The 23,273-nt window shown below is 36.2% G+C and overlaps 1 protein-coding gene across 1 annotated transcript in view; it reads right to left on the reverse strand.

The window, feature by feature from the left end:
• Positions 1 to 23,273, reverse strand: part of adamts17 (ADAM metallopeptidase with thrombospondin type 1 motif, 17) — a gene marked incomplete at its 5' end in the record, with an annotated part of 191,996 nt that overhangs the window by 50,072 nt on the left and 118,651 nt on the right. Inside the window, 6 exons of the mRNA XM_079243203.1 lie at positions 4,915 to 5,055; positions 6,310 to 6,415; positions 8,605 to 8,648; positions 8,878 to 9,035; positions 9,273 to 9,356; positions 9,446 to 9,609. Of these exons, the coding sequence (XP_079099329.1) occupies positions 4,915 to 5,055; positions 6,310 to 6,415; positions 8,605 to 8,648; positions 8,878 to 9,035; positions 9,273 to 9,356; positions 9,446 to 9,609 (697 nt within the window). The remainder of the gene's footprint in view (positions 1 to 4,914; positions 5,056 to 6,309; positions 6,416 to 8,604; positions 8,649 to 8,877; positions 9,036 to 9,272; positions 9,357 to 9,445; positions 9,610 to 23,273) is intronic.

The raw sequence follows: 23,273 nt of genomic DNA on the forward strand, positions 1-23,273 counted from the left end.
TCAGGATGCCTCCCTTGCTTTTAGTCTTGTTTTTGTTCGTCCGGCGCCATGTTTGTGTTTTGTTTTTTTTTTGTTTTTTTTATTACAGTAAGTCCACTTGCTCAACTCTCAACACCAGAAAACTCATCCAATCATCATGCTTCTAGGACATCAAGTCGCACTCCGGCCTCCCCAAGACTGTGATCTATAACGTACAGACGACCCCCACGTTACTTTTTCCAACGATCCCAGGACTTTGCCGGCACCCGCGACCTTTGTATTCTTATCGGAGTTGGTTACAGCTTCAGACAACAAACCAGGCGGTTCCAGCTGGGCTCCTGACTTCTGTGGAGGTCCCCTTTGGACGATTATCACAGGGTTCTTGTCTACTGACTCCAACTGGATAAGGTTCCCGACCACCGTGCGCTGTAGTAAGGCTGATCCATCATTCTTCTGACTCGATTCACAAGCTGGTGTCTTAGTAAGCAGAAGCTGCCTTTTTAAATCCATCTCACGCAGTATCCCCCTGATACCCTACCCTGATGTAAGGTTAGTTAATTTCATTTGACTAACCATCTTTCCAACTTTCCTAGTTGTTCAAGCAGGTAACTTCTTACATAACTTTACTTTGGAAAATACTATTTTACATTTTTGCTGTTGGCTCGGCTCGAGCTTTTCATACTCTCTCTCTCTCTCTCTCTCTCTCTCATCTTGGCTAATTCATTATTTGATGCTTGCTGCCCACTATTTCTGGTTTATATGCTTAATTTCATTTGTGCCTAATGATTTTAACTGCTGTGGTTTTAATGAAGTGTGTTGTATTTTAAGAAGTCGTGGTAGCGTGATTGATCTTTGAGAAGTGATTTATTCCCTCTGACGAGAATTTACTCAAGTAAGCGTATTCTGAGGCTGATGGTTATCTGTTATTAGACAAATATCATGGTCATATTATGGTATTCCCTGCCTGACCGTATAAAAGATTTAGGGCTGGGTGGTGCCCCGAGGTGTCTGAGGACACAGCAAATTAAGTGACACCCACTGACACCCACTGTCACTCAGACATTGGATCACGGATTAACGTTAAAGATAATACGCTAAAGAAGCATGAGTACATAAAGGATTCCCTGAACCTTTTTTAAACCTTCTTGAGCATCTCATCTCATTTAACAGCTATGGAGGAGTGTTCCAACCATCTGAAACAAATGATTACAGACCAGTTGGATCAACATCTCACACCATGAAAGTCCTGCAGAGACTGCTATTGGTATACCTCAATAACAGAAGACATTTCAGGAGACAAACGGGCCAGAGGTGGAGACAGACATTTCAGGAGACAAACGGGCCAGAGGTGGAGATAGAAGACATTTCAGGAGACAGACGGGCCAGAGGTGGAGACAGAATACGTTTCAGGAGACAGACGGGCCAGAGGTGGAGATAGAAGACATTTCAGGAGACAGACGGGCCAGAGATGGAGACAGACGGGCCAGAGGTGGAGATAGAAGACATTTCAGGAGACAGACGGGCGAGAGATGGAGACAGACGGGCCAGAGGTGGAGACAGACGGGCCAGAGGTGGAGATAGAAGACATTTCAGGAGACAGACGGGCCAGAGGTGGAGACAGAATACGTTTCAGGAGACAGACGGGCCAGAGGTGGAGACAGACCTTTCAGGAGACAGACGGGCCAGAAGTGGAGACAGAATACGTTTCAGGAGACAGACGGGCCAGAGGTGGAGATAGAAGACATTTCAGGAGACAGACGGGCCAGAGGTGGAGATAGAAGACATTTCAGGAGACAGACGGGCCAGAGGTGGAGACAGAATACGTTTCAGGAGACAGACGGGCCAGAAGTGGAGACAGAATACGTTTCAGGAGACAGACGGGCCAGAGGTGGAGATAGAAGACATTTCAGGAGACAGACGGGCCAGAGGTGGAGACAGAATACGTTTCAGGAGACAGACGGGCCAGAAGTGGAGACAGAATACGTTTCAGGAGACAGACGGGCCAGAAGTGGAGACAGAAGACGTTTCAGGAGACAGACTAGAGGTGGAGACAGAAGACGTTTCAGGAGACAGACTAGAGGTGGAGACAGAAGACGTTTCAGGAGACAGACTAGAGGTGGAGACAGAAGACGTTTCAGGAGACAGACTAGAGGTGGAGACAGAAGACGTTTCAGGAGACAGACTAGAGGTGGAGACAGAAGACGTTTCAGGAGACAGATTAGAGGTGGAGACAGAAGATGTTTCAGGAGACAGACTAGAGGTGGAGACAGAAGACGTTTCAGGAAACAGACGGGCCAGAGGTGGAGACAGACGTTTCAGGAGACAGACGGACCAGAGGTGGAGACAGACGTTTCAGGAGACAGACGGACCAGAGGTGGAGACAGACGTTTCAGGAGACAGACTAGAGGTGGAGACAGAAGACGTTTCAGGAGACAAACTAGAGGTGGAGACAGAAGACGTTTCAGGAGACAGACTAGAGGTGGAGACAGAAGACGTTTCAGGAGACAGACTAGAGGTGGAGACAGAAGACGTTTCAGGAGACAGACTAGAGGTGGAGACAGAAGACGTTTCAGGAGACAGACTAGAGGTGGAGACAGAAGACGTTTCAGGAAACAGACGGGCCAGAGGTGGAGATAAAAGACATTTCAGGAGACAGACGGGCCAGAGGTGGAGATAGAAGACATTTCAGGAGACAGACGGGCCAGAGGTGGAGACAGAAGACGTTTCAGGAGACAGACTAGAGGTGGAGACAGAAGACGTTTCAGGAGACAGACGGGCCAGAGGTGGAGACAGACGTTTCAGGAGACAGACGGGCCAGAGGTGGAGACAGACGTTTCAGGAGACAGACTAGAGGTGGAGACAGAAGACGTTTCAGGAGACAGACTAGAGGTGGAGACAGAAGACGTTTCAGGAGACAGACTAGAGGTGGAGACAGAAGACGTTTCAGGAGACAGACTAGAGGTGGAGACAGAAGACGTTTCAGGAGACAGACTAGAGGTGGAGACAGAAGACGTTTCAGGAGACAGACGGACCAGAGGTGGAGACAGACTAGAGGTGGAGACAGAAGACGTTTCAGGAGACAGACTAGAGGTGGAGATAGAAGACATTTCAGGAGACAGACGGGCCAGAGGTGGAGATAGAAGACGTTTCAGGAGACAGACTAGAGGTGGAGACAGAAGACGTTTCAGGAGACAGACGGACCAGAGGTGGAGACAGACTAGAGGTGGAGACAGAAGACGTTTCAGGAGACAGACTAGAGGTGGAGACAGAAGACGTTTCAGGAGACAGACTAGAGGTGGAGACAGAAGACGTTTCAGGAGACAGACGGGCCAGAGGTGGAGACAGACGTTTCAGGAGACAGACTAGAGGTGGAGACAGAAGACGTTTCAGGAGACAGACTAGAGTTGGAGACAGAAGACGTTTCAGGAGACAGACTAGAGGTGGAGACAGACGTTTCAGGAGACAGACTAGAGGTGGAGACAGAAGACGTTTCAGGAGACAGACTAGAGGTGGAGACAGAAGACGTTTCAGGAGACAGACTAGAGGTGGAGACAGAAGACGTTTCAGGAGACAGACTAGAGGTGGAGACAGAAGACGTTTCAGGAGACAGACTAGAGGTGGAGACAGAAGACGTTTCAGGAGACAGACTAGAGGTGGAGACAGAAGACGTTTCAGGAGACAGACTAGAGGTGGAGACAGAAGACGTTTCAGGAGACAGACATCCTTAACATTTGCATGAAATAGACTTTACTTTTTGTCTTGTGGAGCAGCTGTAAATCTGCAGGTAAACTTACAGAGAAGGAGACCTTGTTGAATTAGGGCTGCCCGATTATGGTAAAAATAATAATCATGATTATTTTTACTGAAATAGGGATCTCGATTATTTAAAACAAATATCCATTGTCTTTAACATTATTTATTTAACATTAAACTGTCTTTTAATGTCTTCAATAAAATGAAGCTTTGTCTTGATGAATGCAAATATTGACGTCCACAGAATAGATCAATATAAAGTATGTTTAGGTGAACTTCCACAACCTACTGCAGTTATTCTACATTGACCTGCAGCCGGAGCCGACTGAGACTGGCCGCCTGGGAGTGCTTTAGGACGGGAGAGGCTCCCGCTGCTCCTTCCTTACAGTAACTGCAGAACAATATGTGCCTTCAAGTCAGTCGCCAAAACACCAGAAAAGTCTCTAATAACTCCAGTAAAAGCTGCTAGATTTGTCGCTTTTAACAAAGAAAGTCTCCAGATTTAGCGAGAAAGTCTCCAAGTTGGCAACAGTGTCTGAATGAAAGCAAAGCGGCTGTGGGAGGAGTTTACAGCACAGCGCTGCAACGCCAGAGACGCTCGATTAGCAGCTGAAGACAGCAGGAGAGGAAACTGCAGAGAGAAAAATAATCACACCCTTTTATTTTTATCATGGTTGGAAACCCAGATCGTACTGAGATTAAAACCCGTTAATCGCCCAGACCTATGTTGAATTCTCCAGCGATTGCATGAAAGCAATATGATGATGTGTTTGTAGCACACTAATATGCAATATTGGATCAATAATGATAAAAGGTTATAGTTTTGATTTTGCATGAATAAAACAAAAAGTTCAGGTTTAAGTCTTTTACCTTACTCTCATATCAAGACTTCATTATTAGATTTTAATCAAGTTTTTCCGAAATAACCATTCAATGTTTGTAAATGAGGTGATTTGGGCGTTTTTATTTCTCCATCAAAAGAGATTAAATCCTGTCTCTGTAACGCCTGTCAGCTGATGAACATTTCTTTCTGTATTTGTTTCTGTGATGCAGAACAAAGTCAGAAACACTGTCAAGTTCATCCGCTGTGAATAATTCAGAATAAACTTTTATGTAAAAATGAATCATATCAAACAGGTCCAACCCTTTGTTTCTACAGAACTCAGCCTTTCTGCTTTTCACCTGAGGAAGTTCTGCAGGTCATGTCGGCTGCAGGACGACCAGAAGAGCTCGCTGGGGTTCCTGCCTTTCACCCATTCCCCTGACATGATGTGGGAATGGCTGCTGCAGTTGGCGTGGTCTTCATCGTGGCTTATTCCCAGGCTGAGGACGAGACGTGGACACCGTCAGAGACAAGAAACTGTACAGTCCCACTACACAGATACTCCATCTGGTCTAAATTCTGTCCCACCATGATGAGACAGACGTCTCCCAGAGTTTCTGTCCCACAGAGATGAGACAGACGTCTCCCAGAGTTTCTGTCCCAACATGATGAGACAGACGTCTCCCAGAGTTTCTGTCCCACCATGACGAGACAGACGTCTTCCAGAGTTTCTGTCCCACCATGACGAGACAGACGTCTTCCAGAGTTTCTGTCCCACAGAGATGAGACAGACGTCTCCCAGAGTTTCTGTCCCACCATGACGAGACAGACGTCTTCCAGAGTTTCTGTCCCACCATGACGAGACAGACGTCTTCCAGAGTTTCTGTCCCACAGAGATGAGACAGACGTCTCCCAGAGTTTCTGTCCCACCATGACGAGACAGACGTCTTCCAGAGTTTCTGTCCCACCATGACGAGACAGACGTCTCCCAGAGTTTCTGTCCCAACATGATGAGACAGACGTCTCCCAGAGTTTCTGTCCCACCATGACGAGACAGACGTCTTCCAGAGTTTCTGTCCCAACATGATGAGACAGACGTCTCCCAGAGTTTCTGTCCCACAGAGATGAGACAGACGTCTCCCAGAGTTTCTGTCCCAACATGATGAGACAGACGTCTCCCAGAGTTTCTGTCCCAACATGATGAGACAGACGTCTCCCAGAGTTTCTGTCCCAACATGATGAGACAGACGTCTCCCAGAGTTTCTGTCCCAACATGATGAGACAGACGTCTCCCAGAGTTTCTGTCCCAACATGATGAGACAGACGTCTCCCAGAGTTTCTGTCCCAACATGATGAGACAGACGTCTCCCAGAGTTTCTGTCCCAACATGATGAGACAGACGTCTCCCAGAGTTTCTGTCCCAACATGATGAGACAGACGTCTCCCAGAGTTTCTGTCCCACAGAGATGAGACAGACGTCTCTGTAGTCAGCAGAGTCTGCTTTATATGAAAATAAATTGATCAGAAGCTGTAAAATGGACACTGATGTTCTGTTCTGGGTTTCAACTGCGTTGGGTCTGGATGACGATGCTGGTAGAGTCTTTTAGCAAGTTTCTCCACATCATGTTGCTATGCTACATGTTAGCATAGCTGCTTCCTGTTGCCAACATCCTTCCTGCATTATTTTCTCTCTTCCTCAACAAGACATGAACAACGTTTTATTTTCAGTTGTTTTAAATGTCACCAGAACCTACTTGTGTCCCAGTTCATGAGCGATGGTGAAGGCCAGATTGAGTCCGTTGTCCTCCACCAACACGCATTTCCTTTTGGCGCTGCAGACGCCACCCAGGTAGGCGATACCTGGAACACAGAGAGCAGATCATTTCCTCCTGGTTCTGGTCCTGATGGAGGTTTTCCTTCCTGGTTCTGGTCCTGATGGAGGTTTTCCTTCCTGGTTCTGGTCCTGATGGAGGTTTTCCTCTCTGGTTCTGGTCCTGATGGAGGTTTTCCTTCCTGGTTCTGGTCCTGATGGAGGTTTTCCTTCCTGGTTCTGGTCCTGATGGAGGTTTTCCTCTCTGGTTCTGGTCCTGATGGAGGTTTTCCCTCCTGGTTCTGGTCCTGATGGAGGTTTTCCTCTCTGGTTCTGGTCCTGATGGAGGTTTTCCCTCCTGGTTCTGGTCCTGATGGAGGTTTTCCTTCCCGGTTCTGGTCCTGATGGAGGTTTTCCCTCCTGGTTCTGGTCCTGATGGAGGTTTTCCTTCCTGGTTCTGGTCCTGATGGAGGTTTTCCTTCCTGGTTCTGGTCCTGATGGAGGTTTTCCTTCCTGGTTCTGGTCCTGATGGAGGTTTTCCTCTCTGGTTCTGGTCCTGATGGAGGTTTTCCCACCTTGTTCTGGTCCTGATGGAGGTTTTCCTTCCTGGTTCTGGTCCTGATGGAGGTTTTCCTTCCTGGTTCTGGTCCTGATGGAGGTTTTCCTTCCCGGTTCTGGTCCTGATGGAGGTTTTCCTCTCTGGTTCTGGTCCTGATGGAGGTTTTCCTTCCCGGTTCTGGTCCTGATGGAGGTTTTCCCTCCCGGTTCTGGTCCTGATGGAGGTTTTCCCTCCCGGTTCTGGTCCTGATGGAGGTTTTCCTTCCTGGTTCTGGTCCTGATGGAGGTTTTCCTTCCTGGTTCTGGTCCTGATGGAGGTTTTCCTCTCTGGTTCTGGTCCTGATGGAGGTTTTCCCTCCTGGTTCTGGTCCTGATGGAGGTTTTCCTTCCTGGTTCTGGTCCTGATGGAGGTTTTCCTTCCTGGTTCTGGTCCTGATGGAGGTTTTCCTTCCCGGTTCTGGTCCTGATGGAGGTTTTCCTCTCTGGTTCTGGTCCTGATGGAGGTTTTCCCTCCTGGTTCTGGTCCTGATGGAGGTTTTCCTTCCCGGTTCTGGTCCTGATGGAGGTTTTCCTTCCCGGTTCTGGTCCTGATGGAGGTTTTCCTCTCTGGTTCTGGTCCTGATGGAGGTTTTCCCTCCTGGTTCTGGTCCTGAAGGAGGTTTTCCTTCCTGGTTCTGGTCCTGATGGAGGTTTTCCTTCCTGGTTCTGGTCCTGATGGAGGTTTTCCTTCCTGGTTCTGGTCCTGATGGAGGTTTTCCTCTCTGGTTCTGGTCCTGATGGAGGTTTTCCCTCCTGGTTCTGGTCCTGATGGAGGTTTTCCTTCCTGGTTCTGGTCCTGATGGAGGTTTTCCCTCCTGGTTCTGGTCCTGATGGAGGTTTTCCTTCCTGGTTCTGGTCCTGATGGAGGTTTTCCTTCCTGGTTCTGGTCCTGATGGAGGTTTTCCCTCCTGGTTCTGGTCCTGATGGAGGTTTTCCTCTCTGGTTCTGGTCCTGATGGAGGTTTTCCCTCCTGGTTCTGGTCCTGATGGAGGTTTTCCCTCCTGGTTCTGGTCCTGATGGAGGTTTTCCTTCCTGGTTCTGGTCCTGATGGAGGTTTTCCTTCCCGGTTCTGGTCCTGATGGAGGTTTTCCTCTCTGGTTCTGGTCCTGATGGAGGTTTTCCCTCCTGGTTCTGGTCCTGATGGAGGTTTTCCTTCCCGGTTCTGGTCCTGATGGAGGTTTTCCCTCCTGGTTCTGGTCCTGATGGAGGTTTTCCTCTCTGGTTCTGGTCCTGATGGAGGTTTTCCTCTCTGGTTCTGGTCCTGATGGAGGTTTTCCCTCCTGGTTCTGGTCCTGATGGAGGTTTTCCTCTCTGGTTCTGGTCCTGATGGAGGTTTTCCTCACCACTGTCTCTTTCAGGATGTAAGTTTAAATCAAAGAGACGATGAAACTCTTCCTGTGCTTATCAAACCAACAGAAGTTTAGAAAAAGCAGCCATGCCTGAAAATGACAAACACACTAATAAACAAATAAATAAATATGGTAATGCTCCAGGTTTTAAACCTGGTTCTGAAAGTGGTTTGAATTCAATAAAAACATGTTTGGCATCCTCATCTGAAGCTGAAGTCTCATTAAAACTTTCACAGTGCAACTGAAAAAACAGATGTTAGCAGATGTAAAACAGAGTCGATCGTGGAACTCACCAACTGTATCGCAGGGTTCGTCTTTATGCACACAGAAATCTGTCCTGGAACAGAAAACCGTAAACAGACACAAAAACCAACAAACAATAAATAAAATGGAATGTAAAAACCTGTTGTGTGAGCAAGGTAAAAACAACTAGTTATTCATCCATCTGAGGATGGGTAGGACCAAGTAAACAGGTCTTAGCCATGCTGGGATCCCTGGGATTTCAATTTATTTCCACAGGGAAGATGAAACCAGAGAACTTTACTTAATCCATGCCATTGTCCTACCTGGTGACCAGCACAGCTGTGTCCACGGATGGGATGTCATCTCTTCCACCTGCGATGTGGTTGGTGCCAAGATACCGAGGAATCCCAAACTCCCGATGCTGCCAGTGACAGAAGCTCTCCAGAGACTTTTCTCCATGAAAACCCACCTTCAAAGATTCCTGACAAGGTCCATGTACACCAAATGAACCTTCTGTATCCTCATTCTCCTCCACAGTGCCGTGTATAATATTATATCATTAGACATTCAAAAACAAACCAGGACAAAAAGGAAGCAGAAGCTTAAATCAGAACTTTCTGAACCATTAACTTGTCTCCATTAGTTGCATTATTATATTACAGATGTATAAACATAGATTATGAAGTTGCTACTCCGAGTGGAAGCAGAAGCAGCTTACTGGGCGGACGTGAAGCAGCACCAGTTTGGTGACCCGTATGTTGATGCGGACTCCCATACTCTGGTGCTGGAACATGTTGTTGACCTGCAGGAGGCATAACAAACACACAAAGAGGTCTTTTCCATCAGTAAAATGAGCCCAGCTGTGTTTTTATCCTCAGAAAGAAATCCCACCATGTTCATCACAGTCAGCAGAAACTTTTGGGCCACTTCGGCTCCGTGGTACTGGACCATGTCAAAGTCCGCCACCACCACTGTCTCCACTGTGTAGGTGTCATGTAGGTCGATAGTATCCCTCTTCTTATGACTTCCCTTAGCAGATCTCTTCGCCTTTACACCTAACACAAAACACCAGACCAGCTTTAGAACAAAATGAAAAGACCCAATGAGATGCTGCCAACTGGTGATTGATTGTTTTAATTAACCTTTATGCGTACAGGTGATCCCACTGGCACCCACTGTCTCTTATACAATACTTTCAGATGAAGTTACAACATAAAAATACAAAAAAGGCAAATAATAAACAGGCATGGACACAGCATGCTGTAAGAGTTAAGAACTTAACAACTGGAAATAGTTGTATGTGATGATTTCAGTGGGTCGGAAGCATCTGTTCGTCGGTGCAAGTGGAAATGATTAAAGACCCACTCCAATTAAAATAATGCTTTTCATGTTGTTCACATGTTCAGGTGGTATTTTTTATGATGTTAAAGGAAATATCTTGAGAAAAGTAAGCTCAAAATAGCATTTATGAGTATTCCTATATTTACATCACTGTGAACCAATGGTGAATGAAAAAAGGGCAGGCTCAGACCAATCAGCAACTTCCAGTGGTTAAAAATGAAGCCTATGTGGAAGTGATAAAACTTGCAGTTCCCCCTTCATCCACTAGGGGCTCCAAAACAGAGCAAATCCCAATAGACTCCCATGTTAAAAAGACCAACTTCACAGCAGAAATAAACACGCTTATAGCAGAAATAAACACATTTACAGCAGGAATAAACACGTTTACAGCAGGAATAAACATGTTTACAGCAGGAATAAACATGTTTACAGCAGAAATAAACATGTTTACAGTAGTAATAAACATGTTTACAGTAGTAATAAACATGTTTACAGCAGGAAAAAAACATGTTTACAGTAGAAATAAACATGTTTACAGTACTAATAAACATGTTTACAACAAAAATAACCATGTTTACAGCAGAAATAAACATGTTTACAGTAGTAATAAACATGTTTACAACAAAAATAAACATGTTTACAGCAGAAATTAATATGTTTACAGTAGAAATAGACATATTTACAGCAGAAATAAATAAACATGTTTACAGTAGAAATAAACACGTTTATAGCAGAAATACACATGTTTACAGCAGAAATAAACTTGTTCACAGCAGAAATAAACATGTTTACAGCAGGAATAAACATGTTTGTAGCAGAAATTACTATGTTTACAGCAGAAATAAACATGTTTACAGCAGAAATAAACATGTTTACAGAAGGAATAAACATGTTTAGAGCAAAAAGAAACATGTTTTTAGCAGGAATAAACATGTTTACAGCAGAAATTAATATGTTTACAGCAGAAATAAACATGTTTACAACAAAAATAACCATGTTTACAGCAGAAATAAACATGTTTACAGTAGTAATAAACATGTTTACAACAAAAATAAACATGTTTACAGCAGGAATAAACATGTTTATAGCAGAAATTAATATCTTTACAGTAGAAATAAACATATTTACAGCAGAAATAATTAAACATGTTTACAGTAGAAATAAACACGTTTATAGCAGAAATAAACATGTTTGTAGCAGAAATTACTATGTTTACAGCAGAAATAAACACGTTTACAGCAGAAATAAACATGTTTACAGCAGAAATACACATGTTTACAGCAGGAATAAACATGTTTGTAGCAGAAATTACTATGTTTACAGCAGAAATAAACACGTTTACAGCAGAAATAAATAAACATGTTTACAGTAGAAATAAACACGTTTAAAGCAGAAATAAATATGTTTACAGCAGGAATAAACATGTTTACAGCAGAAATAAATAAACATGTTTACAGTAGAAATAAACACGTTTATAGCAGAAATAAACATTTTTGTAGCAGAAATTACTATGTTTACAGCAGAAATAAACACGTTTACAGCAGAAATAAACATGTTTACAGCAAAAATAAACATGTTTACAGCAGGAATAAACATGTTTGTAGCAGAAATTACTATGTTTACAGCAGAAATAAACACGTTTACAGCAGAAATAAATAAACATGTTTACAGTAGAAATAAACACGTTTAAAGCAGAAATAAATATGTTTACAGCAGGAATAAACATGTTTACAGCAGAAATTAATATGTTTACAGCAGAAATAAACATGTTTACAGCAGAAATAAATAAACATGTTTACAGTAGAAATAAACACGTTTAAAGCAGAAATAAATATGTTTACAGCAGAAATAAACATGTTTACAGCAGAAATAAACATGTTTACAGTAGTAATAAACATGTTTACAACAAAAATAAACATGTTTACAGCAGGAATAAACATGTTTATAGCAGAAATTAATATGTTTACAGTAGAAATAAACATATTTACAGCAGAAATAAATAAACATGTTTACAGTAGAAATAAACACGTTTATAGCAGAAATACACATGTTTACAGCAGGAATAAACATGTTTGTAGCAGAAATTACTATGTTTACAGCAGAAATAAACACGTTTACAGCAGAAATAAACATGTTTACAGCAGAAATAAACATGTTTACAACAAAAATAACCATGTTTACAGCAGAAATAAACATGTTTACAGTAGTAATAAACATGTTTACAACAAAAATAAACATGTTTACAGCAGGAATAAACATGTTTATAGCAGAAATTAATATGTTTACAGTAGAAATAAACATATTTACAGCAGAAATAAATAAACATGTTTACAGTAGAAATAAACACGTTTATAGCAGAAATAAACATGTTTGTAGCAGAAATTACTATGTTTACAGCAGAAATAAACACGTTTACAGCAGAAATAAACATGTTTACAGCAGAAATAAACACGTTTATAGCAGAAATACACATGTTTACAGCAGGAATAAACATGTTTGTAGCAGAAATTACTATGTTTACAGCAGAAATAAACACGTTTACAGCAGAAATAAACATGTTTACAGCAGAAATAAACATGTTTACAGCAGGAATAAACATGTTTACAGCAGAAATTAATATGTTTACAGCAGAAATAAACATGTTTACAGCAGAAATAAATAAACATGTTTACAGTAGAAATAAACACGTTTAAAGCAGAAATAAATATGTTTACAGCATAAATAAACATGTTTACAGCAGGAATAAACATGTTTACAGTAGTAATAAACATGTTTACAACAAAAATAAACATGTTTACAGCAGGAATAAACATGTTTATAGCGGAAATTAATATGTTTACAGTAGAAATAAACATATTTACAGCAGAAATAAATAAACATGTTTACAGCAGAAATACACGTTTACAGCAGAAATAAACTTGTTCACAGCAGAAATGAACATGTTTACAGCAGGAATAAACATGTTTACAACAAAAATAACCATGTTTACAGCAGAAATAAACATGTTCATAGCAGAAATTAATATGTTTACAGTAGAAATAAACATATTTACAGCAGAAATAAATAAACATGTTTACAGTAGAAATAAACACGTTTATAGCAGAAATACACATGTTTACAGCAGAAATAAACTTGTTCACAGCAGAAATAAACATGTCTACAGCAGGAATAAACATGTTTACAGCAGGAATAAACATGTTTACAGCAGAAATTAATATGTTTACAGAAGGAATAAACATGTTTACAACAAAAATAACCATGTTTACAGCAGAAATAAACATGTTTACAGTAGTAATAAACATGTTTACAACAAAAATAAACATGTTTACAGCAGGAATAAACATGTTTATAGCAGAAATTAATATGTTTACAGTAGAAATAAACATATTTACAGCAGAAATAAATAAACATGTTTACAGTAGAAATAAACACGTTAATAGCAGAAATACACATGTTTACAGCAGGAATAAACATGTTTGTAGCAGAAATTACTATGTTTACAGCAGAAATAAACATGTTTACAGCAGAGATAAACATGTTTACAGAAGGAATAAACATGTTTAGAGCAAAAAGAAACATGTTTACAGCAGGAATAAACATGTTTACAGCAGAAATTAATATGTTTACAGCAGAAATAAACATGTTTACAGCAGAAATAAACATGTTTACAGTAGAAATGAACACGTTTACAGCAGAAATAAACATGTTTACAGTAGAAATGAACACGTTTACAGCAGAAATAAACATGTTTACAGCAGAATTAAACATGTTTAGAGCAGAATTAAACACGTTTACAGCAGAAATAAACATGTTTACAGCAGAAATAAACATGTTTACAGCAGGAATAAACATGTTTACAGCAGGAATTAATATGTTTACAGCAGAAATAAACATGTTTACAGCAGAAATAAACATGTTTACAGCAGAAATAAATAAACATGTTTACAGTAGAAATAAACACGTTTATAGCAGAAATACACGTTTACAGCAGAAATAAACATGTTTACAGCAGGAATAAACATGTTTACAACAAAAATAACCATGTTTACAGCAGAAATAAACATGTTTACAGTAGTAATAAACATGTTTACAACAAAAATAAACATGTTTACAGCAGGAATAAACATGTTTATAGCAGAAATTAATATGTTTACAGCAGAAATAAACATATTTACAGCAGAAATAAATAAACATGTTTACAGTAGAAATAAACACGTTTATAGCAGAAATAAACATGTTTGTAGCAGAAATTACTATGTTTACAGCAGAAATAAACACATTTACAGCAGAAATAAACATGTTTACAGTAGAAATAAACACGTTTATGGCAGAAATACACATGTTTACAGCAGGAATAAACATGTTTGTAGCAGAAATTACTATGTTTACAGCAGAAATAAACACGTTTACAGCAGAAATAAACATGTTTACAGCAGAAATAAACATGTTTACAGCAGGAATAAACATGTTTACAGCAGAAATTAATATGTTTACAGCAGAAATAAACATGTTTACAGCAGAAATAAATAAACATGTTTACAGTAGAAATAAACACGTTTAAAGCAGAAATAAATATGTTGACAGCATAAATAAACATGTTTACAGCAGGAATAAACAGGTTTACAGTAGTAATAAACATGTTTACAACAAAAATAAACATGTTTACAGCAGGAATAAACATGTTTATAGCGGAAATTAATATGTTTACAGTAGAAATAAACATATTTACAGCAGAAATAAATAAACATGTTTACAGCAGAAATACACGTTTACAGCAGAAATAAACTTGTTCACAGCAGAAATGAACATGTTTACAGCAGGAATAAACATGTTTACAACAAAAATAACCATGTTTACAGCAGAAATAAACATGTTCATAGCAGAAATTAATATGTTTACAGTAGAAATAAACATATTTACAGCAGAAATAAATAAACATGTTTACAGTAGAAATAAACACGTTTATAGCAGAAATACACATGTTTACAGCAGAAATAAACTTGTTCACAGCAGACATAAACATGTTTACAGCAGGAATAAACATGTTTACAGCAGGAATAAACATGTTTACAGCAGAAATTAATATGTTTACAGCAGGAATAAACATGTTTACAACAAAAATAACCATGTTTACAGCAGAAATAAACATGTTTACAGTAGTAATAAACATGTTTACAACAAAAATAAACATGTTTACAGCAGGAATAAACATGTTTATAGCAGAAATTAATATGTTTACAGCAGAAATAAACATGTTTACAGCAGAAATAAACATGTTTACAGCAGAAATAAATAAACATGTTTACAGTAGAAATAAACACGTTTAAAGCAGAAATAAATATGTTTACAGCAGAAATAAACATGTTTAGAGCAAAAAGAAACATGTTTACAGCAGGAATAAACATGTTTACAGCAGAAATTAATATGTTTACAGCAGAAATAAACATGTTTACAGCAGAAATAAACATGTTTACAGTAGAAATGAACACGTTTACAGCAGAAATAAACATGTTTACAGCAGAATTAAACACGTTTACAGCAGAAATAAACATGTTTACAGCAGAAATAAACATGTTTACAGCAGGAATAAACATGTTTACAGCAGAAATTAATATGTTTACAGCAGAAATAAACATGTTTACAGCAGAAATAAACATGTTTACAGCAGAAATAAATAAACATGTCTACAGTAGAAATAAACACGTTTAAAGCAGAAATAAATATGTTTACAGCATAAATAAACATGTTTACAGCAGAAATTAATATGTTTACAGCAGAAATAAACATGTTTACAGCAGAAATAAACATGTTTACAGCAGAAATAAATAAACATGTTTACAGTAGAAATAAACACGTTTAAAGCAGAAATAAATATGTTTACAGCATAAATAAACATGTTTACAGCAGGAATAAACATGTTTATAGCAGAAATTAATATGTTTACAGTAGAAATAAATAAACATGTTTACAGTAGAAATAAACACGTTTATAGCAGAAATACACATGTTTACAGCAGAAATAAACTTGTTCACAGCAGAAATAAACATGTTTACAGCAGGAATAAACATGTTTGTAGCAGAAATTACTATGTTTACAGCAGAAATAAACATCTTTACAGCAGAAATAAACATGTTTACAGCAGAAATAAACATGTTTACAGAAGGAATAAACATGTTTAGAGCACAAAGAGACATGTTTACAGCAGGAATAAACATGTTTACAGCAGAAATTAATATGTTTACAGCAGAAATAAACATGTTTACAGCAGAAATAAACATGTTTACAGTAGAAATGAACACGTTTACAGCAGAAATAAACACGTTTACAGCAGAATTAAACACGTTTACAGCAGGAATAAACACGTTTACAGCAGGAATAAACATGTTTACAGCAGAAATAAACATGGTTACAGCAGGACAGCAGAAATAAATAAACATGTTTACAGTAGAAATAAACACGTTTAAAGCAGAAATGAATATGTTTACAGCATAAATAAACATGTTTACAGCAGGAATAAACATGTTAACAGTAGTAATAAACATGTTTACAACAAATATAAACATGTTTACAGCAGGAATAAACATGTTTATAGCAGAAATTAATATGTTTACAGTAGAAATAAACATATTTACAGCAGAAATAAATAAACATGTTTACAGCAGAAATAAACATGTTTACAGTAGTAATAAACATGTTTACAACAAAAATAAACATGTTTACAGCAGGAATAAACATGCTTATAGCAGAAATTAATATGTTTACAGTAGAAATAAACATATTTACAGCAGAAATAAATAAACATGTTTACAGTAGAAATAAACACGTTTATAGCAGAAATACACATGTTTACAGCAGAAATAAACTTGTTCACAGCAGAAATAAACATGTTTACAGCAGGAATAAACATGTTTACAACAAAAATAACCATGTTTACAGCAGAAATAAACATGTTTACAGTAGTAATAAACATGTTTACAACAAAAATAAACATGTTTACAGCAGGAATAAACATGTTTATAGCAGAAATTAATATGTTTACAGTAGAAATAAACATTTACAGCAGAAATAAATAAACATGTTTACAGTAGAAATAAACACGTTTATAGCAGAAATAAATAAACATGTTTACAGTAGAAATAAACACGTTTATAGCAGGAATAAACATGTTCAGAGCAAAAAGAAACATGTTTACAGCAGGAATAAACATGTTTACAGCAGGAATAAACATGTTTACAGAAGAAATAAACATGTTTGCAGCAGAAATAAACATGTTTACAGTAGAAATAAACACGTTTACAGCAGAAATAAACACGTTTACAGCAGAATTAAACACGTTTACAGCAGGAATAAACACGTTTACAGCAGAAATAAACATGTTTACAGTAGGAATAAACATGTTTACAGCAGAAATAAACATGTTTACAGTAGTGATAAACATGTTTACAGTAGTAATGAACATGTTTACAGCAGGAAAAAACATGTTTACAGCAGAAATAAACATGTTTACAGTAGAAATGAACACGTTTACAGCAGAATTAAACACGTTTACAGCAGGAATAAACATGTTTACAGCAGGAATAAACACGTTTACAGCAGAAATAAACATGTTTACAGTAGTAATAAACATGTTTACAACAAAAATAACCATGTTTACAGTAGAAATAAACATGTTTACAACAAAAATAACCATGTTTACAGTAGAAATTAACATGTTTACAGCAGAAATAAATAAACATGTTTACAGTAGAAATAAACACATTTAAAGCAGAAATAAATATGTTTACAGCTGAAATAAACATGTTTGCAGCAGAAATAAACATGTTTCCAGCAGGATTAAACATGTTTACAACAAAAATAAACATGTTTACAGCAGGAATAAACATGTTTACAGCTGAAATGAACACATTTACAGCAGGAATAAACATGTTTACAGTAGGAATAAACATGTTTACAGCAGAAATAAACTGTTTACAGTAGTAATAAACATGTTTACAACAAAAATAACCATGTTTACAGTAGTAATAAACATGTTTACAACAAAAATAACCATGTTTTTAGTAGAAATTAACATGTTTACAGCAGAAATAAATAAACATGTTTACAGTAGAAATAAACACATTTAAAGCAGAAATAAATATGTTTACAGCAGAAATAAACATGTTTGCAGCAGGAATAAACAAGCTTACAACAGATATAAACATGTTTACAGCTGAAATAAACATGTTTGCAGCAGAAATAAACATGTTTCCAGCAGGATTAAACATGTTTACAACAAAAATAAACATGTTTACAGCAGGAATAAACATGTTTATAGCAGAAATTAATATGTTTACAGTAGAAATAAACATGTTTACAGCAGAAATAAATAAACATGTTTACAGTAGAAATAAACACGTTTAAAGCAGAAATAAATAAACATGTTTACAGTAGAAATAAACACATTTAAAGCAGAAATAAATATGTTTACAGCAGAAATAAACATGTTTGCAGCAGGAATAAACATGCTTACAACAGATATAAACATGTTTACAGCAGGAATAAACATGTTTACAGCAGAAATAAACATGTTTCCAGCAGGATTAAACATGTTTACAACAAAAATAAACATGTTTACAGCAGGAATAAACATGTTTATAGCAGAAATTAATATGTTTACAGTGGAAATAAACATGTTTACAGCAGAAATAAATAAACATGTTTACAGTAGAAATAAACACGTTTATAGCAGAAATAAACATGTTTACAGCAGGAATAAACATTTTTACAGCAGAAATAAACATGTTTGCAGCAGAAATAAACATGTTTACAGCAGGAATAAACATGTTTACAGCAGAAATAAACATGTTTGCAGATGAAATAAACATGTTTACAGTAGAAATAAACATGTTTACAGCAGAAATACACGTTTACAGCAGAAATAAACTTGTTCACAGCAGAAATGAACATGTTTACAGCAGGAATAAACATGTTTACAACAAAAATAACCATGTTTACAGCAGAAATAAACATGTTCATAGCAGAAATTAATATGTTTACAGTAGAAATAAACATATTTACAGCAGAAATAAATAAACATGTTTACAGTAGAAATAAACACGTTTATAGCAGAAATACACATGTTTACAGCAGAAATAAACTTGTTCACAGCAGAAATAAACATGTCTACAGCAGGAATTAATATGTTTACAGCAGGAATAAACATTTTTACAGCAGAAATAAACATGTTTGCAGCAGAAATAAACATGTTTACAGCAGGAATAAACATGTTTACAGCAGAAATTAATATGTTTACAGCAGGAATAAACATGTTTACAACAAAAATAACCATGTTTACAGCAGAAATAAACATGTTTACAGTAGTAATAAACATGTTTACAACAAAAATAAACATGTTTACAGCAGGAATAAACATGTTTATAGCAGAAATTAATATGTTTACAGTAGAAATAAACATATTTACAGCAGAAATAAATAAACATGTTTACAGTAGAAATAAACACGTTTATAGCAGAAATACACGTTTACAGCAGAAATAAACTTGTTCACAGCAGAAATAAACATGTTTACAGCAGGAATAAACATGTTTACAACAAAAATAACCATGTTTACAGCAGAAATAAACATGTTTACAGTAGTAATAAACATGTTTACAACAAAAATAAACATGTTTACAGCAGGAATAAACATGTTTATAGCAGAAATTAATATGTTTACAGTAGAAATAAACATATTTACAGCAGAAATAAATAAACATGTTTACAGTAGAAATAAACACGTTTATAGCAGAAATACACGTTTACAGCAGAAATAAACTTGTTCACAGCAGAAATAAACATGTTTACAGCAGGAATAAACATGTTTACAACAAAAATAACCATGTTTACAGCAGAAATAAACATGTTTACAGTAGTAATAAACATGTTTACAACAAAAATGAACATGTTTACAGCAGGAATAAACATGTTTATAGCAGAAATTAATATGTTTACAGTAGAAATAAACATATTTACAGCAGAAATAAATAAACATGTTTACAGTAGAAATAAACACGTTTATAGCAGAAATACACATGTTTACAGCAGAAATAAACATGTTCACAGCAGAAATAAACATGTTTACAGCAGGAATAAACATGTTTGTAGCAGAAATTACTATGTTTACAGCAGAAATAAACATCTTTACAGCAGAAATAAACATGTTTACAGCAGAAATAAACATGTTTACAGAAGGAATAAACATGTTTAGAGCACAAAGAGACATGTTTACAGCAGGAATAAACATGTTTACAGCAGAAATTAATATGTTTACAGCAGAAATAAACATGTTTACAGCAGAAATAAACATGTTTACAGTAGAAATGAACACGTTTACAGCAGAAATAAACACGTTTACAGCAGAATTAAACACGTTTACAGCAGGAATAAACATGTTTACAGCAGGAATAAACACGTTTACAGCAGAAATAAACATGTTTACAGCAGAAATAAACATGGTTACAGCAGGACAGCAGAAATAAATAAACATGTTTACAGTAGAAATAAACACGTTTAAAGCAGAAATAAATATGTTTACAGCATAAATAAACATGTTTACAGCAGGAATAAACATGTTAACAGTAGTAATAAACATGTTTACAACAAATATAAACATGTTTACAGCAGGAATAAACATGTTTATAGCAGAAATTAATATGTTTACAGTAGAAATAAACATATTTACAGCAGAAATAAATAAACATGTTTACAGCAGAAATAAACATGTTTACAGTAGTAATAAACATGTTTACAACAAAAATAAACATGTTTACAGCAGGAATAAACATGCTTATAGCAGAAATTAATATGTTTACAGTAGAAATAAACATATTTACAGCAGAAATAAATAAACATGTTTACAGTAGAAATAAACACGTTTATAGCAGAAATACACATGTTTACAGCAGAAATAAACTTGTTCACAGCAGAAATAAACATGTTTACAGCAGGAATAAACATGTTTGTAGCAGAAATTACTATGTTTACAGCAGAAATAAATAAACATGTTTACAGTAGAAATAAACACGTTTATAGCAGAAATACACATGTTTACAGCAGAAATAAACTTGTTCACAGCAGAAATAAACATGTTTACAGCAGGAATAAACATGTTTACAACAAAAATAACCATGTTTACAGCAGAAATAAACATGTTTACAGTAGTAATAAACATGTTTACAACAAAAATAAACATGTTTACAGCAGGAATAAACATGTTTATAGCAGAAATTAATATGTTTACAGTAGAAATAAACATTTACAGCAGAAATAAATAAACATGTTTACAGTAGAAATAAACACGTTTATAGCAGAAATAAATAAACATGTTTACAGTAGAAATAAACACGTTTATAGCAGGAATAAACATGTTCAGAGCAAAAAGAAACATGTTTATAGCAGGAATAAACATGTTCAGAGCAAAAAGAAACATGTTTACAGCAGGAATAAACATGTTTACAGAAGAAATAAACATGTTTGCAGCAGAAATAAACATGTTTACAGTAGAAATAAACACGTTTACAGCAGAAATAAACACGTTTACAGCAGAATTAAACACGTTTACAGCAGGAATAAACACGTTTACAGCAGAAATAAACATGTTTACAGCAGAAATGAACATTTACAGCAGGAATAAACATGTTTACAGTAGGAATAAACATGTTTACAGCAGAAATAAACATGTTTACAGTAGTGATAAACATGTTTACAGTAGTAATGAACATGTTTACAGCAGGAAAAAACATGTTTACAGCAGAAATAAACATGTTTACAGTAGAAATGAACACGTTTACAGCAGAATTAAACACGTTTACAGCAGGAATAAACATGTTTACAGCAGGAATAAACACGTTTACAGCAGAAATAAACATGTTTACAGTAGTAATAAACATGTTTACAACAAAAATAACCATGTTTACAGTAGAAATAAACATGTTTACAACAAAAATAACCATGTTTACAGTAGAAATTAACATGTTTACAGCAGAAATAAATGAACATGTTTACAGTAGAAATAAACACATTTAAAGCAGAAATAAATATGTTTACAGCTGAAATAAACATGTTTGCAGCAGAAATAAACATGTTTCCAGCAGGATTAAACATGTTTACAACAAAAATAAACATGTTTACAGCAGGAATAAACATGTTTACAGCTGAAATGAACACATTTACAGCAGGAATAAACATGTTTACAGTAGGAATAAACATGTTTACAGCAGAAATAAACTGTTTACAGTAGTAATAAACATGTTTACAACAAAAATAACCATGTTTACAGTAGTAATAAACATGTTTACAACAAAAATAACCATGTTTTTAGTAGAAATTAACATGTTTACAGCAGAAATAAATAAACATGTTTACAGTAGAAATAAACACATTTAAAGCAGAAATAAATATGTTTACAGCAGAAATAAACATGTTTGCAGCAGGAATAAACAAGCTTACAACAGATATAAACATGTTTACAGCTGAAATAAACATGTTTGCAGCAGAAATAAACATGTTTCCAGCAGGATTAAACATGTTTACAACAAAAATAAACATGTTTACAGCAGGAATAAACATGTTTATAGCAGAAATTAATATGTTTACAGTAGAAATAAACATGTTTACAGCAGAAATAAATAAACATGTTTACAGTAGAAATAAACACGTTTAAAGCAGAAATAAATAAACATGTTTACAGTAGAAATAAACACATTTAAAGCAGAAATAAATATGTTTACAGCAGAAATAAACATGTTTGCAGCAGGAATAAACATGCTTACAACAGATATAAACATGTTTACAGCAGGAATAAACATGTTTACAGCAGAAATAAACATGTTTCCAGCAGGATTAAACATGTTTACAACAAAAATAAACATGTTTACAGCAGGAATAAACATGTTTATAGCAGAAATTAATATGTTTACAGTAGAAATAAACATGTTTACAGCAGAAATAAACACGTTTATAGCAGAAATAAACATGTTTACAGCAGGAATAAACATGTTTACAGCAGAAATAAACATGTTTGCAGCAGAAATAAACATGTTTACAGCAGGAATAAACATGTTTACAGCAGAAATAAACATGTTTGCAGATGAAATAAACATGTTTACAGTAGAAATAAACATGTTTACAGCAGAAATACACGTTTACAGCAGAAATAAACTTGTTCACAGCAGAAATGAACATGTTTACAGCAGGAATAAACATGTTTACAACAAAAATAACCATGTTTACAGCAGAAATAAACATGTTCATAGCAGAAATTAATATGTTTACAGTAGAAATAAACATATTTACAGCAGAAATAAATAAACATGTTTACAGTAGAAATAAACACGTTTATA

The sequence above is a fragment of the Telmatherina bonti genome, assembly GCF_933228915.1.
Source record: "Telmatherina bonti genome assembly, chromosome: 1".
Taxonomy (NCBI): Eukaryota; Metazoa; Chordata; class Actinopteri; order Atheriniformes; family Telmatherinidae; genus Telmatherina; species Telmatherina bonti.